Here is a 17,717-nt window from a genome sequence, read left to right on the forward strand (position 1 = left end):
GGGGCAAGGGAGGGGAGGGATAAATTAGGAGGATGCGATTAACAGATGCACACTACTATGCATAAAATAGATAACCAACAAGGACCTACTGTATAGCACAGGGAATTATACTCAATATTTTGTAATAACCTATAAGGGAAAAGAATATATATATGTATAACTGAATCCCTGTGATGTACACCTGAAACCAACAGGACATTGTAAATCAACTATACTTTAATTTTTAAAAAAAGTCACATGCCAAGGGGAAAAAAACCCACAAAAAAACATGATTGTCTCATAGTGTCCTTTATGTTGCAAAGCACCTCATGAGCACTTTGAGGCTATTACGAAACCTAGTAACTGGGTGAAAGAATATGAATAATGGGATGGTGAAAGAAAGCCAACACACCAAGACATCACCTGCTAAGTTCAGTACAATATTCTCTAAGCAACCCGACAATTTTTTCTGAAAGGGGTAGTGCTGGTCTGTTTCTGGGAATTTCTTTCTCCCTTGATGAAGGTCAAGGGACAAGCAAGGCTAACACCCTCAGATTACATTAGGATTTAAATTCTAGACTAATCATGATGTTGGAGGTGAAAACCCTAGAATGCATTGGAAGCAGGATGTCTTTTAACCCTATCATTTGAATGAAGACCTTTAAAGATACTGTTTTCCCTTGTGAAACAAGTGTGAGGAAGCTTTCATATGAAATCTAGAGGGAGAAAAATAAAACGACATACGGAAAGAGATTACAGGATTAATTACATGATCTGCCTTAGAATGACACAGGAGACTTCACAATCTTTTTAAAGAAGTCACTGTAAATTTGTATCAAACAACTGAATTCTATGCTTTTTTACATAAAAAAAACAAAGAAGCCAAGACTAAAAACACTAGTAGGTGTTTATTTATTCAATTATATTTACATCAAGTCCAAAAGTAAACAAAAAGATATTTATTGAGAATAGTGAATTTGTATTCAACATGAATAAATACACTCAGTTTGCTTTCTACTTCTGTCCTTTGGATTTCCAAATTTAGTCTTTTTTTTTTTTTGCGGTACACGGGCCTCTCGCTGTTGTGGCCTCTCCCGTTACGGAGCACAGGCTCCGGACACGCAGGCTCAGCGGCCATGGCTCACAGGCCTAACCACTCCACGGCATGTGGGATCTTCTCGGACCGGGGCACGAACCCGTGTCCCCTGCATCAGCAGGCGGACTCTCAACCACTGTGCCACCAGGGAAGCCCCAAATTTTGTCTTTTAAGCAGCGACATAAACAGGAAGCAGTACTTGCTCAGGACTCTCTTCTGTGACAGTAGGGTGATTTACTTCATTGAATCGAAATTTAAACTAACAAAAAACTGAAAACTACACTTCAGACTCTTTCAATTGCTTAATCTGAGACAAATAAATGTAAAAAAATTCTATGTAAATATATATTAAGAAAATCTGCAAACTGCCCATAATATAAACAGGTGCTGAAGTTCACTAAATACATTTTCTCTCTCTCTCTCTGTCTCTCTCTCTCTCCCTCTCTCACACACACACACACGCACACACAAATAATCTGCTTATAAACAATGGCTGGCCAGCTAAGGAAGATGATAAAGATTACTACAAATTTTATAATATTTAGTAGCCAATGATAATATTCAAATCTTTGTAGTTTAAAGAACAAGCTTAAGCTAGATCTAACATTACATCAATAAAAATTTAGACTGTCAAACCCTAAGAGCAGACAATTCCCACAGACCATTTGAACTTTCATAATCCCACTCCTGAAAACACATACCCCGAAGACTTCCGAGTACAGATGAGCCACAGTGGTAAGGCCAGATAGTATGCCCACGAAACAACAGCACGATGCCATGAAAGTTCCCTCCTGGCTTCACACTCAAACTCTTAGACCTGAAGCAAACAAGTTACCCAGGTAACAGGTATGGTCTGCCCTGGCCTTGCCCTAAGCAGTGTCGAAACTGCATTTTGAGGTGGGTGGAGGAGAGTTAAATTGGTAACTTTAAATGGCCATGAGAGGTCATTATTAACTTCTCGTTTGATGACAGAGAAGTTGCATTTTTACCCTAACTTTTACCTTTGGTATGAACTTGAGAATGATTCAATACTCTAACCAAAAAACAAGACAAAACAAAACAAAAAAGGAGGGGAGGAAAGATAAAGAATTGGAAAAACAACATGGCAACACAGTTTGATTTCATTTTCTTATCATCACATTCCTGACAACCTATTGAACTTATTTTTCTTAACTTCTGGATAAATACTTTCTGTTTCTGTGCAATTCAATCACTTTGACTCTCATACTTTAATATACGGAATATATTCTGCACTGATCGTGTTGTCATTAACAAACAATATTGTGTGTGGGCCCGTGAGTATGTTTGGAGACATATTGCATCTTGTCCCGCCATTGGCACTTACCCTCAGGGAAAGCATTTGGCTGCACCATGTGGAGAAAGATGTGCACAATTTGAAAGAAGATGCCAGTGGGTCCAGCTTCATAAGAATCTTTGGTCTCATAGTTCGTTGGAGGAAATTCAAATTCCAAACCATCAGGAATGTATGTGGATGAGGGCGGTGGCCCCTCTGACATGGTGTCCCCATAAAGCCCCAGCAGCAGCAGGAAGCCAAGGAGAAGGGCCATAGCTAGCAAGATGCCCCAAACATGAGGTGGAACTGGGGGCCTCCCTCTTCAGGGGTTCTGGAAGCCTTGGGGAAGGCAGGAGTGTGTTTCTGTGCAGAAGAGGCGTGGCGAGGACTGAGTCTGCGGAATCCTTGGTTTTCTGGCTGGGTTGGCATGCGGTGAAGGGTGGCAGAGAACCTTCTCGGCTTGTGGGGGGGACGGTCAGTCGATCAAAGCACCATCCCTGGCAGGGAGAGAAGGGGCGGGGTCACTAATGCCTGCAACCTGCCTGCACTGGCAGCTCCCCTGGAGGAGAGGCTGCAAGGCTTTAGTGCAAGCCCTCAGCCTAATCCGCTGCGGAGGAAGCAAACACAGAGCCTGCTTCAGAGCACAGGGGCAGGAAAGCTGGAAGCTTCCATGCTAGGGGCCAGTCCCAGAAATACCAGCTAGTGTAACGAGTGTGTGGTCTTGGAAACTGATATTCATTAAGCACTTACCACATTCCAGACATGTTCTACATGCTTTACAGGTAGGACCTTGGTTAAGGCATTATCCCATTTTACAGAAGAGGCAACTGACTCAGAATTTCAGCAACTTGCCCGAGGCCATGGTTGATTCATGGTGGGGTAGAATTCAAACCCAGTAGTTTGCTTTCAAAGCCCAAGTTTGGACTCTCCCAACTCCAAGACACTCTCCCTACAGAGCCCTCCCTCTCAGTCAGAGAAGCAGAGGCTCCCAGCAGTAGATGAGATGCTTATTTTTCCTCCAGTTTTGGGTTTTTCTCCCCATCTCTGGAGATATGTCTTACTCCACCTTTTATTTTATTAATGTGCTCACTGATCTCATTTCATCCCATCTTCACTCACCCCCAGCCCAAACTAGACAAGCATGGCCTCAAGGGCAGGGAACAAACTCTTTAAGGCCAGGTGACACTGGTTTCTGTCTAACATGCTCATCAGGTAGCCCTGATGGAAATCCCTGTCCCAAGCCACCACCTGGATGACTCGGGGTCCAGACGAGGAGAGGCAGAGCAGAGGGAGACTCCCGCCCTCCCCCGGGGAAAGCGAGAAAGATCAGGAACCTAAAATCGGCTACCAGCCCAGTGTCTAGTGAGGGCAGCGTGGACCTGGCCTCCTCGAGTTTCTCTCCCCAGAACTGAACACAAGGCAGGCATACAGTTGGCTACCAGTAAGAGCTACTGAATATAAAACCAAATAAGCCAAAACAGCTGCTTTGCTTGTACCACTGCAACAGGCTACATGAATCAAAAACAACTGGGATACTCTGCTTGCCCATTCTTTTCTGGGGTCAGGAACACCCTGATTTTCTTTCCTACATCAGATTCACACTCAGGAACTTTCAAAATAAAGACAGGGTGCTCCTGAAACACACACTGCAAGATGAAGGAGAGGGACTACCAAGAAAGTGACACACTGCACAAAAGGCTAGAGGACCCGCTCCCTATATTCCACCAAGTTGAAGAAAGCTCCACACAAGAGGTAGGATTTAATGAGCTACTTGAATGAAGACATTCATTCATACCGGGTCCCCTTAGATACTGCCTCATCTTCTAAGCCTCATAACCACTCCTATTACTTCTGCACAGGCCTGCCAATGGAATGACCCTTGACTCTCCCATTATCAAATCATGGGCTGCTCAGATCCCCAGGGACACCTAGTGCCAACCTCATGGAACCCCTAGCTTCCAGGTCCATCTCACCCACAGACACAGACACACCAGGACCCTGGTGACTGTTTCCAAAGGGCAATCCCTGCCAGGCATGGCTGCTGACAACAACCTGTCCTCAGGCTCTGAAGTGCTCTAGCCTTTCACTGGTTCTACCAGGAATCAGCACCCTGCTCAGACTTCAGATCGTTTCCAGAGAGAACAAATAAGAAGAAGGAAACAAAGCAAGTCGGCTTTTGCAAGACCCCTCTCTGAAGCCTGCAGGGCTGCACAGGGCAGGAGGAAGATGCGAAAGGAGAGGGGGCGTGTGGTTATTCAGGTAGGATAGGACCGTGCTGCTTCAGGCAGGCAGGTGGGCATGCACACACACATCACACACACCATGCATGCACTCACAATGACACACAACTCACAGAGACGAAACACAACACCAGGAACGTACACTCCACACACTGACACACATAGGCACACACCACATTCACACCTTATCTTGTTGTCTGATAAAGGGCAGGCAGGAGCACAGCAGCTGATGGATTAGAGGCTCAGCTGCTAAGAAAGGCTGACTTCCTGGTAATGCCACCAAGCCTCAGCTGGGGACAGAGAGAAACACAACGGGAGGGAAATGGCAGAAGGTCCCCGGGCAAAGCTATGAATAAACAGACTTCCAGACATCCTCAGTGAAGAAGCAGGGGAAAAGAAATCCCAACGGAAATGCAAAGATGGGGTGTTCCACTGACTTAGGGCAGCACCTGAGCATCACGTGCATCTTGCTCCAGAGGGTAGGTCCCTCTTAAAGTTTAGACCACTTTTAGGAACATCTCACTACTTATGAAACACTAGACAATGGATAAAAGGCAAGGCAAGGGCCTCCCTGGTGGCGCAGTGGTTGAGAGTCCGCCTGCCGATGCAGGGGACATGGGTTCGTGCCCCGGTCTGGGAGGATCCCTCATGCCGCGGAGCGGCTGGGCCCGTGAGCCATGGCCGCTGAGCCTGCGCGTCCGGAGCCTGTGCTCCACAGCGGGAGAGGCCACAACAGTGAGAGGCCCGCGTACTGCAAAAACAAAACAAAACAAAAAAAAGTCCAGGCAAAAAGGAAGAGGTTTTCATCTCAGTTTGAACCGTTGTTCCGAAAAAGAAGGTCTGGGTACTTCCCTGGGAAAGCACACTAGGTAGCGAGAACCACTGAGAGCAGCTCAGGAAACTGCCAGCAGAAAACCCAAGACGGCTCCCGACCCAACAGCCGCATCAGCGTAAAACGGAGTCTGTGTTTAAAATGAAATTATAGGACCTCGTTTCTGGAGATGGGGCCCATTAATCTGCATTTTTAACATGCTCCCCTGGTGACAGATTCTTAGACAACTAAGGTTCGAGAGCCAGCACTCTTCCTGAGTTCCCTCCTGGCTAATCCATGCCAATTTCCAAAGACACCTCCATCTTCCCAAACACAACTGCAGAACAACAGACGTGAGGCAAAAGCACCCCAAACGCCCTTCTTGTATCACATTGAACTGATCTAGCCCAACAGCTTGGTGGAGTCCCTGACTTCCTCATCTTCTCCGTACCCTTGGAGTCTGGCGCACAGCAGGCACTCAATAAGGATGGCTGACATCAAATTGTGGCAGGTAGAGAGAAGACTGACACAAAATGGTCACGTTGACCTATTTCAGAAGTGGTCAAGCACCTCTTTATGAGCAGTCTACAGCCCACGGGAGGGAGGTGTTGGATTGCTTGTAGCTGTCTCCTCCAACACAGGGAGCAGACTGTCTCCTCACTGGATTCATCCATGGCGGAACAACTGGTCTACCACTCTGGGGGGGCCATACTTTCAGCTGCAATCCTCAACTTAGCAGCCTTTGGAAATCGCTCCCTTGGGGCCTCTCCCCTCAAACAGGCACTAGACTAATCACTAAGGTAGATTCACCATTTTCTGGTTTATGGGATGAAGATTCCTGGATTCCATCCAAATACACTGAGTTCGAACTGGGAAAGGGACCCAAGAACACGAATTTTAAGCAAATACCTCACAGGACTCTGAGCCTGGGGTCCAGAGATCGGCATTTCCATGAACACTGGTTTAAAAGCAAATACGATGACCATCCAGCTTCATTTCTTCTCTACTTTCTCTTTTTGATGGAATTCTTTTAAATTGCAATTCCTACATGCACTTATTATATAAGTCTTAAGAAGAGAGCATTCAATTTGCTGCTGGCATACAAAGAAAGCTACTTTAAAGCATACAAGCTATACACAACGTTTCTTATCTGGTTTCAGATCCTTTAGCTTTAGCTTTCTCCCCAGATAAATCACATAGAATGAAGGGAGAGCTGAGGCAAAGAGAGAAAGAGGTGTATTATTGAAAATTCATACTAATATTCAGGCAAAGCTCATCAATGCCAACAACCTTTAGGCAAAGCTCATCAATGCCAGTATCGCATAATACAAAGAGACTTTGCATGTAATAAAACAACGACCACCATACAATAATAACCACCTTAATGGCTTTTCCAATAATAAAATTTAAGCTAAATCAGAGAGAAGGACTTTTTAAAAATAATTTAAAAAGAATGCACAGGGCTTCGTTTAGAAAGAATACCTGGTGCTTTCACGGTAGATATGGATTCTCTCACACTAAGTTACCAGCAAATGGTGAGCTGCCTTTTTAACACTACTTTAATAATAAACACAGGAGCAACTGAGAGAATCCCAACAGTAACAGAGAGTAGTGTGTAACCAGTTTTGCAAAAATAACAATTTCCCACTAAATATAACATGACATGAGAACAAATTTAAAACACTGTAAGCTTAAATGTCCCCTTAGCAAGGGTAAAATTTTGAGGAGAAATGCGAGATAGTAAAATACAGACTTGTGCAAGCTGCTCTTAAGATAAGCAATTAAGTCTTGGTTTTTAAACAAGCAGAAAGTAATGATTTTTCTTTTCTTGTTACCAGATTTCAAGTTCTTCTATCAGCATTTTTCCTCTGACCAGCAATTACAATAAAATAAAGTTAAATAAAGAGGAACTTCACTTGTTTTTTAAAAGCATTTATAGAAATCAAGTCAGAGAGAGAAAATATTTTTCAAAGGTTAACTTCAGAATGATCTCTCTTCCTTGGTAACTGCAGACGATGGGCATCTGAGCTCTTCCAAATACCAAAAATGCCGTCACAAAAATAAAGAATTAAAAAATAGGGCAGACTTTGGGAGACTACAACAATGCAGTCAACACTGAGACAGGTTCCCCAGAGAAAAGCCTTCTGCTTCAGTGTGCCCCTGCAGAGCAAGTTGCTGGCTAGGGAGTTTCAGGAGAGGGTGAGGGAGGAGCTCATCACAGCCCATTAAGAACTCTGAGCCCTCCTCCCTCACACTCAGCAACTACAAGTAAGAATACTGGCTGGTCTTGGTAGGGCTCAGTGGGTATCCAGTGTAAATGGTTGAGCCTCGGGAAGACCCAATGTAAGACTGGGTGGCAAATTGGTGTTGGTACTGAGCAGGGGCCACGCTGGCACAAGTGAGGAGACTGGGCCCAACACTGACAGGGACCTGGTGCACCAGAGTGCTAGGGTAGGTGGTATATGCTGCAGCATGCCTTGAGGAGCCCTGCGGGGAGAAGAGATGAGCAATGGAGCTGGTGGAGCCCAATGCAGCAGCAGAAGTGGGGGCAGCATACGTATACAGGTGAGGCTGGCTTGGCAGGTGAGCAGGGGCTGGGGCCAGGTGTGGGTGCCCGGTCGAATGTAGTGGGCTGCCATGCTGGAAGGCGTAATGGGCTTGGGAGAGTGGGGTCACAAACGCCTGCTGCCTGCGGGGGGCAGGGTTGCTGCTTCTCTCCTGCGAGCTTGGAGCTGACGATGACTGCTGGTTCTGGCTAAGGTTGAGTGGCTGTGCTGCGCCGGTCCCCCCACGCTGAGCTCGATATCCTCTGGGGGTGATACAGCATCCAGATGACTGCCCGCTCACTGAAGCCACTGGCTTGGTCTTACTGCTCAGGAGACCTGAGGCCTGGGTTGCTACAGTACAGTCACCAAGCTGAGTTTTCAGTGGAGGTACAATGATGGTGCGGGTGCCAGTGCCATCCCCCACGACTCTGCCGGGACCCTCCGGAAGGGGTCCACTATTGCCCCGGAGAGCACTCCGGGTATCAGTGGAATATGGGCTGCTCAAGGAAGAATCAGAGTCTGGAGAATCATTGACAGTGACATAACTGATGACATTAGACCTTGCCTTCAGGCCAGAGCTATTGGGCTTATATTTGTTGTCCTCTTCCTCATCAGTGTCACTGCGGATAGTGATGACACTCACAGGAGGGCTGGGAGTATCTGGAATGATGATTGGCTGATGCTGATCTTGTACAGGGACTAGGGAATTATAAGAAGATGTGGTACGGAGGGGGCTACTCCCAACCAGAGAATAGTCTTGAGAAGGCAGAACATCCAGAGAGGACTTAGAAGAGACTGGAGCAGACTGCTTATTCTTCTTTGAAGGGAGGAAACTGGATTCTCGTTGTCTGACAACATGGGCAACGCCAACGTTAAGGGGCTGAGCAGTGGCCAATGTCACATGGTTAGTCAGCAAGGACGGCTGCTGCATAGTAGTGCTGTACTGGTTGCCATCAGAGTGGGCATTCCTCCAGTCTGTGAGCTGCTGCCCACTGCCCGTGGCCTCTGGAATCACTGCAGTGGGCTGGACTGAGTTGTGTAGAGCTACCCCAGGCAACTGTTGCCAAGTTGAAGGCAGGAGAATTTGTTGGGTTCCTCCGGGCCAAGCCTGCAGTACAGCGGCAGTCTGTTCAACCAGCGCCGGCCGGCTTGCTGCGCAGCTCAGAGTAAAGGGCACCGCATACTGCGGTGTGATGGTGGCTACTTGAGGGTGGAGGCTTGCTACCATTAGTGGTGTACAGCTTCCCTGTGGAAGAACTCCCGCCTGTCTCTGTAGTGGCTGAGCAGCTGGTGCCTGGGGTACAATGGGCACAGCATTATCCATCCTCACAGGGAATCCAGAATGCCTTGTTGTTGCTTGTAGTCCAGTTTGAAAAGCAGGTGGACATACTATAAATGTTTGTTGGAATGGATCTGTCTGAGTGCAAATATGGGTGGTTCCAGGCTGCAAGCAAACACCCTGCTGGGCAACTCCAGGAACTGGTGCTGCAGATGATGGGTACAAAGCCGACTGGTACTTTAGCAGTGAGACATCTGAATTAGCCAGAGAAAGAGTAGCAGCTGCTGCAGTAGAACTGGAAGCTAGAACACTGGCCTGATTGTGCACGGTATTAAGTTGGTTGCTGAAGCTCACGGTTAGATTTGTGCTTGTGTTTGGGGCAACATGCGTGGTGAAGGGACTCTTGATCTGACTCACTGTATCATACATGTGAACCCTCCGTTTGCAGATCTCCATGTTCTGAAAACAAGACTTAACATGATTGCTATGTGGAAAATCCAGAAGGTGAGTCATTGTCACAAACTGATGGTTAAGAGTTTTCAGAGGAGTAATTCTCTTGTCCGCATCAATTGTTAGCATTTTTTTTAACAGATCAATGTATTCTCTTCGATCCGCCTTCTCTGCCAACATATCTGTTCCCTCTAAGTCTGTGGACATGTTCACCTGAGCCATATCATCTAAACAATTAAAAATGTACTTTCGAGCTTCTTTTGATTTGATCCCAGTCTCCAATTCATGTTCTTCAGGTGTCTTAAGCCTCCACAGTGGGTACCCCAAAGTAGGATCTCTGTTGAAAAAACTGGTTGTTTTGGTTCCGGCACTGAGAAGATATTCAGCTGGCAGGCCTTGTGTTTGTGAAATGTAACGAATCTGATCATATTCTGAAGCACCAGGATAAAGAGGCCACCCCAGGAACAGCTCAGCTATCACACAGCCCAATGACCACATATCAATAGCTTCACAAAATGGTAATCCAAGAATAATTTCAGGGGCTCTGTAGTAACGTGACTGTAAGTAGGCTGAGCACACAGCTTTGGAAACGTGACTAGCAGAACCAAAGTCAATGACCTTCACTCGGTAGGGTTGGCGCACTGGATCGACCAGCATTATGTTTTCAGGCTTAAGGTCAGTGTGAATTAGACCAAGGCTCTTGAGCTTCATCAGGGCTGTGGCCACCTGCTGCAAGATGGGTCTGATGTACTTGAGTGGCAGTGGGCTAAACTTGTTCTGCTTTAGAAAACCATATAAGTTCTGCTCCAGCATCTCGAACACAAGGCAGGTATGATTCTTATGCTGAAAGCACTCATAAGAACGGACAAAATTATACTCATCGGCATTTTCACTGCTTAGGCGGGAAAGGATGCTCACTTCAATCTGTCCTTGCCTGGCATAGGAGGGGTGGTTCTTCAAGATTTTAATAGCCACAATTTCCTTGGTGCTCCGCTTCCAGCACTTAGCCACCTGTCCAAATGTTCCCCGGCCTAAGAACTCCAAGACTTCATAGCTGTTTGTCATAGAGCAAAGGATCTCATGCTGGACCAGCTGGTAATCCCCTTCTCCACTGGAACTGCTACTCTTCGTGGTCACAGTGGTGGTCGTGGCAGAAGCACCCACCACAGTCCTGTTGTGCAGCACGAGAGGGGGATGTTCTTCTATGATTTGCACGCTACCGTTGCTGTCAAATTCCTCACTTTTTCTTTTCAATCCACATTTTTGATATGGCTCAAGCAAAGAAACGTTGCTTCTGTGAGTCAGGGTCTGGCTGCTTTGGAAGGTTGATGTAGCAGCAGAGCTATCAGCAGCTGTGACAACAATATGCTCCCCTACAAGAGCTGGGAGGAGGAGGCCCTGGTCGTAAGCAGGGATGTTGAAATTTGCTACCTGGTGAGAAGAGCTGGTTTGCCCTTGTGTGGCGGGGAGGGTTTTGCTGTGGGTATAGTATTTGTCGTTGCTGCTCTGTCCAGAAACATCCCAACCAGAAGCCTCTATTTTCAGTTTCTTTGCACTGCAGAAGGCACTCGACGACACTGATGGGGGGGGAAACACCTCCAGCTGTGATGCCATACCGCCGGTGTGTCTGGTTCTCAGCCGCCAGCTGGGGCTGCAGTGAGAAGGCGGAGGAGGAGACGAGATCCGGGGCCCTGCCGCTGGGTCATCATATCCCCCGCGCGAGCCGGCCCGGGCCCCGGCCCCCGCCCCCCGGAGCCTACCCGTGCCCGTCTCACGGGGGGAGCGCCCCCAGCCTCCCTCCAGCTCCGCTGCTCGGCCTCTCGCCGCCGCCGCCGCCTCAGCACCGCGCGCTCCCGCCTCAGTCTCTCGCTGCCGTCCGGGGCCACCGCCGGGCCCCCTCTTGAAGCAATTTTTCAAGGAATTTCTTTTAAAAGGATCTGTGTAGGTGCTATCTAGGGTTTTGCGGGGTGGGAGGGCAGATGGGAACTGCCCAACTTCTGAGCCCACCTTTGTGAGTTCTGGGAGTGGCAGCCCTGCCTCCCATTGTGAGGTCAGCTGAGGTGCCCAAACCGAGCCCAGGCTCAGCCAATCAGATGCTTACTCCTGGGCTTGTGCATGAGACACACTGAGGCAGAGGCAGTTTCCACTTCATCCTAGCAATGATGTCAACATGCCAGCAGCCACAGCCAGAGTCTAATGGGGGCAGCCGTGGCCATACACCCATCAGGGGTCCCGTTGCATGTCCTGAGTCCCACTCCTCCGGGCTCCCAAGCCTGGCTAGCCAGCCTTTCTGTCACTTCGCTAAGCCACCCAGTATCCAGTCCCTTTTTTTTTTTTTTTTTTTGCTAAAATTACCCAGAATTGGCTTCTGTCATTTTTAACAATGCATCCTGACCTTGATCAAATCTCAGAGCGAACTCTTGTCCCTGCAAAACTGATTTTCTTCGTATTTTAAACAGTCCCGACGAAACAATATTTGGTTTAAAGTTTTATTATTTTCAACCTATCCTTTGATGCACTTTGCTTCACCTTACTAGATACACAGAAATAGTCCAGCGTGGAACTCATAAGGAAGTTCATTACAAAATCATGGGATACATTAAGAAAACAAAACTAAACTAAAGGGCGCTGCTGCAGCGACCAGAGTCCTGGCTTTCAAGACTGGGGAGTCTCTAGCCCCGCTGATGAGCTCTGTGACAGCAGTTGCTTACAATCTCCACGCTTTCCTTTGGGCTAGTCTGTAAAATGGTGTTTTAAATAGTGTGGGAGGGCTGGAAATAGAATAGGGACAACGCCTGGCACACACACACAACTGGCCGTCGATTGAGGGTCTGGACTGCCCCTGCGAACGTCAATATTCTCAACTCCACCGTGGCTGCCAGGCTCACCCTGACAGGCAGAACAGCTTCCAGAACATTGAAGGAGGAAACTCACAAATGAGTGAGAAAAGTAACTTCACACACATTGAATAATAGGAAGTTGCTGATATTCAAGTCTTTTGAAAATGGCAATTTCATATGGTCCAAGCAACCAAAGAACAGCAGCTGTTTGGGTCTCCAAGTGGGTCTCTGTTGGGGTGGGGGGAGGGGACGTTCAAGGACCTCAGTCACACCTGCTTGTGTTAACAAAGATCTGCCGCCTCTCTCAGAAACCCGGGAAAACCTTCCTCCTGCCCGGGCAGGAGCAAGGTCAGCAGCCGCCGCGGGCTACAGGCGCAACCTCTTGCTACGGAAAGCTGGTGGCGCCGCTTCCCCAGCCTTCCCCTCCAACCCACCGCCAGGCCCGGGCCGCTCCTGCCCTCGCTCCCTCCGCGCCAGGAACCTTTCCCCGGCTGCGGGACAAAGGATGGGCGGCAAGGCGGGCGCGGGAAACCAGGAGACTCGACTCGAGGAATCCGCCGTCGCCTGGGGGAGGGGGTTGCCGGAGTAACTTGGCTGCAGCGAGAGAGTCGGCGCCGGTTCCGCGCCGAGGCGCGGGCTGGCTTGGACTGGGGTCGCCGTCCTAAGCCGTGTGCCCCAGGGCCCCCTGATCGCATCCCCCGACGCTCTCGGCGAGGGCTTTCGAGGAAACTGTTTCCTCGGGCCCCCGACTCTCCCGCACCGCGAAGCTCCTCCTCTGTCCACGCTTCCCTTTGTTGTCCTGGCCGGCGCCTTACCCAGCGGGGTGCGCCTCCATCACCCCGTTCTCCATCAGCCAATCGCCAAAAGTTCCCGCGCTGTCCACCCAAAGCGGACCAGGGGGATGCATCAAGCCAGGGGTGCGTGCGCGCGCTCCCAGATGGGCAAGGCGATAAGGCCTCCCATGGCACCCCCCAGAGCCCCGCTCCTGTGATGGTCCATTGCACCGCGTACTTCTTCTAGCAAACCAGAGGAAGGTGACCCCTTTCCATACCCAGCTGGGGAGGGTCAGTGTCCCGCACCCCTCGTTCCACTCCCCAGGACTCCCTTCACCGCCCAACAGTTCCCAAGCCCCGGACCAACCTCGCCTCGTCCGCCGCCCTCTCAGAGAACGAGCCGGTAGCCTCGGGGTCTGGGTCCCACTCGCGCTCCCACCGCCTGCTCGCGCCCCGGAACCTGGCCACATCCGCCAGCTCCCCTCCAGTGGGCGGAAAGAAGACCCACCACGCAGCCCGCAAAGTTTGCGTGCGTCTGCGCCCTGCCCGGAACTCTCGCAGGGTCCACCTCGCCAGCCCCGCAGCTCCTCTGGTTCCCCCGACGCTCCCGGGCTCGCACCACCTACCGCGGCCCGGGGAGAGGGTGCCGAGGGTTGGGAGGAGAAGGGAGCAGAGCAAGCCCCTCCATTCCCCATTCTCCGCCCCCAGCTTTCTGGAAAGGGGTGCACTCAGCCCCCGGGTCGGGGCCGCACACCCCTTCCTACCTCCGGCGTGAGGACGCGGCTACACACCGTGCGCCCGGTCCAGCTCCCGGTTAGCCCTCGCCGCCGCTGCCGCCCCCCTCTTTCCTCCCAGCCCTGCTCGGCCGGCCCCCGCTCATGAATGATTTATGAGTCGGCTTCGGGGACCACCGGGATGGCTTCCGGAGAGGCCGCCCCGCTGCCCCGCTGCCCCGCTGCCCCGCGCGCCGGCCAGACCCCGGGACGGAGCGGGTCCGGAAAGGCGCCTGCCTTGGAGGCGCGCCGGCGAGGCCCAGGGTGCCCTTGGGGACCTGTTGCGGCCTCCCCAGCTCCCGGGCGGGACTTGCGGATGAGGCTGCCGCAATGCACTGCTTCCTGAAATGTACTCACCCGCGGCGGGAGAGCTGAGCGCGCAGCCAGGTGGCGGGTGGGGACTGGCTCGGTACTTTAGAGGTAGCTAATCCTGGAGTTCGGCCCCGCGCGCTCCCGGTTGGACCAGCTAAGCAGCTTCGCCACGATACCCCGGGGCACCCACTGGGACCTAGCTGCATCCATTTCCTGGGGCTAGAGCCCCGCTCAACCGAGCACGTCCCTCCCACAGGACCCAGGCCTCCTTGAGGCAGGCTGAGCGGCCTACTTGGAACGCGGCTCCTCTTCTAAAAACTTCGCATCTCTCTGGTTCCACCTCAGACCTGCCTTGGTTGACTCCCTCTGCCGCTTTAGACGCTTCTAATGCCAGTTTCCAAGACTTAAAAAAAAAATTACTCAAATAGAACAAAACCCCAATTATTTGGTTCGTTAGCGTGTACCAATCGTAATGCTAGTGGCTGGAGCTATAAAACCGGCAAAAAGCAGCCCTTGCTCCCACGTACGTACACAGGCATCCACTATAGCTCCAAGCACACGGAGCTTTCATTACTCCTTTCATATCGGTCTCTTGGCTGTGCGTTGCCTGCCATCCCCTCAAGCTGAGGGGTGGGGACCTTCTGCCACAAGCAACCACTCCCTCTTCTAACTGTGCTCACCTCACTCCTCACTCACTACTTCCTATCTTGAGTGGACAGTACTCTCTGGTAGGAAAAATAAGACTAATGGAAGAAAAGCACCTTCCGGAAGTTAGCACACAGTAGGTGTTTAACGTTTGTGATATGGATGGATTGATGGATGCATGGAAGGATGGACAGACTGACAATTGAATGATGGACAGGAAGGTTAACTCAACAGCTCTTTCACTTACCCCAGAATCTAGCATAAAACAGGTGCTCGAAAGGGCATTATTTTTGTTTGATTTAAATTTAAGCTGATCTTGAATGTGCATATTTCCTGGATAAATGCTAGTTCAGGAAACTTCTGAAAACTGCACTATAGGCATGCAAAGTTAGATGGTGCCCTGAGACATCTAATCAGGCCTGCTGTTTCTTCGTCTGAAAGTGGTCAGGGCCTCTGCTTGAACACCTCCAGAGGCCCCAGCACTTCTGCTCAAGGGCAGCCCTCTCTGGGTGGGGCCCAGAGGTGAGTTCTTCCCTCCTGAGGGCAGCCAGCTCTGCCCTGCCTCAGATTTTGGCCCTGTCCCTTTTCACCACTGGGACTTTGGCTGCTTAATCTCACTGAGCCTGGTTCCTTGTCTGCAAAGTAAAAATAATTATGCCTCAGGAAGCTCATTTTTACTCCTAATAATAATGATGATGATGGGGCTTCCCTGGTGGCGCAGTGGTTGAGAGTCTGCCTGCCGATGCAGGGGACACGGGTTCGTGCCCCGGTCCGGGAAGGTCCCACATGCTGCGGAGCGGCTGGGCCCGTGAGCCATGGCCGCTGAGCCTGCGCGTCCGGAGCCTGTGCTCTGCAACGTGACAGGCCACAGCAGTGCGAGGCCCACGTACCGCAAAATAAATAAATAAATAAATAAATAAAAATAAATAATGATGATGATAATAATAACAATAATAGTGGTGATGGCTAAAACTTAATGAATGCTTACTACAAATGAGGCAGTATGCCAAGTGCTTTATGTGCATTCTTTCATGTAATCTCAGCAACAACAGCATAGGATTATCTCCATCGTAAAGATAAGGCTAAAGGAGTTTCAGTAATTTGCCCAAGGTCACAGAGCTAGTGAGTGGCGCACTGAATCTGAACCCAGATGTGGCCTCCAGTGCCCATGATTATCCTAACATACCAGTGCCCCAAAGATAACATAAAACCCTCTGGGGCCTGTACTCTCCCGACAGATAACGTAGTGTGGATTGAAATGGCTGGTCATCAGTCTTCCTGCAGGCGCTGAATGCTTCAGCTGTTTTTATCCATTTCATACCCCCAACACCTACTCTACCTGGGCCATCATAGGTGTTTAATAAATGAATGAATGAATAGTAAACATAGAACACAATATTAAGATGTGTTCTGAGCAGCCTTAGGCAGACTGTAACAGGAACTAATGATTTATTCTGTTCAACTTGGCTTGGAGTTCTAATCCTACAGTCCCACTATTCAGCACAACTGAATTTCTTTTCTCTTTTTTTTTATAATTGAGGTATAGTTCACTTACAATATTGTGTTAGTTATCGGTGTACAACACAGTAATTCACTTTTTTTTTGGCAGATTATATATCCCTGTGCTATCCTTGTTGCTTATCTCTTTTATGTATCATAGTTTGTAACTGTTAATCCCATACTTCTAATTTGTCACTCCCCACCCTCTCCTCTTCGGTAACCATAAGTTTGTTTTCTATGTCTGTGAGTCTCTTTCTGTTTTGTATATGATTCATTTGTATTATTTTTTAGATTCCACATGTAAGTGATATCATGTAGTATTTGTCTTTCTCTGAGTTATTTCTCTAAGCATAATACTCTCTAGGTCCATCCATGTTGCTGCAAATGGCAATATTCCATTGTTTTTTATGGCTGAGTAATATTCCAGTGTGTGTGTGTGTGTGTGTGTGTTTATATATAACATCTTCTTAAGCCAGTCATCTGTTGATGGGCACTTGGGTTGTTTCCATGTCTTGGCTATTGTAAATAGTGCTGCTATGAACATTGGGGTGCATATATCTTTTAAATTAGAGTTTTTGGTTTTTTTCCAGATATGTACCCAGGAGTGGATCCTATGGCAGCTTTAGTTTTAGTTTTTTAAGGAACTTCTGTACTGTTCTCCATAGTGGCTGCACCAATTTACATTCCCACCAACAGTGTAGGAAGGTTCCCTTTTCTCCACACCCTCTCCAGCATTTATTATTTGTAGACTTTTTGAGGATGGCCATTCTGACCAGTGTGAGGTGATACCTCATCGTGGTTTTGATTTAGTGCAACTGAATTTCTATGTCATGTGTTCTATGCAAGGCCAGAGGGGGTGATGTTATTCCCATACACACACTGAGTCATTTGATGCAAAAATTGTGCCCCTTTCTGAAATTGCTCCTCACTTTGCCTGCCCAAGTGAAATCTAAACAGGAGGCAGCAGGGCATCCTAGAAGGATCCAGAAGATTCATTCAGTTTCAGTCACAAACAGCCAGTGTGTTCCCTGGTAAGTCATGTAACACCCCTGGGCTTCACATTCCTCACTGGTCAATAGCCATGCTCAATGACCACATAGGGCTAAAGGCTACCATCTTGGACAGGGCAGACAGCACATTTCCATCATCACAGACAGGTCTATTGGACAGCGCTGGGTT

General features: G+C 49.1%; 1 protein-coding gene across 1 annotated transcript; it reads right to left on the reverse strand.

Moving 5' to 3' along the window:
• Window positions 1-6,477: 6,477 nt before the first annotated feature.
• Window positions 6,478-11,737, reverse strand: LOC309809768 (homeodomain-interacting protein kinase 1-like). Its single transcript, XM_082631199.1, has one exon. It carries the CDS (start codon window positions 11,307-11,309, stop codon window positions 7,683-7,685), a length of 3,627 nt encoding a protein of 1,208 aa, XP_082487325.1. The 5' UTR covers window positions 11,310-11,737; the 3' UTR covers window positions 6,478-7,682.
• Window positions 11,738-17,717: the final 5,980 nt, after the last annotated feature.

Source organism: Mesoplodon mirus (genome assembly GCF_964341445.2).
Source record: "Mesoplodon mirus genome assembly, chromosome: 2".
Classification (NCBI taxonomy): domain Eukaryota; kingdom Metazoa; phylum Chordata; class Mammalia; order Artiodactyla; family Ziphiidae; genus Mesoplodon; species Mesoplodon mirus.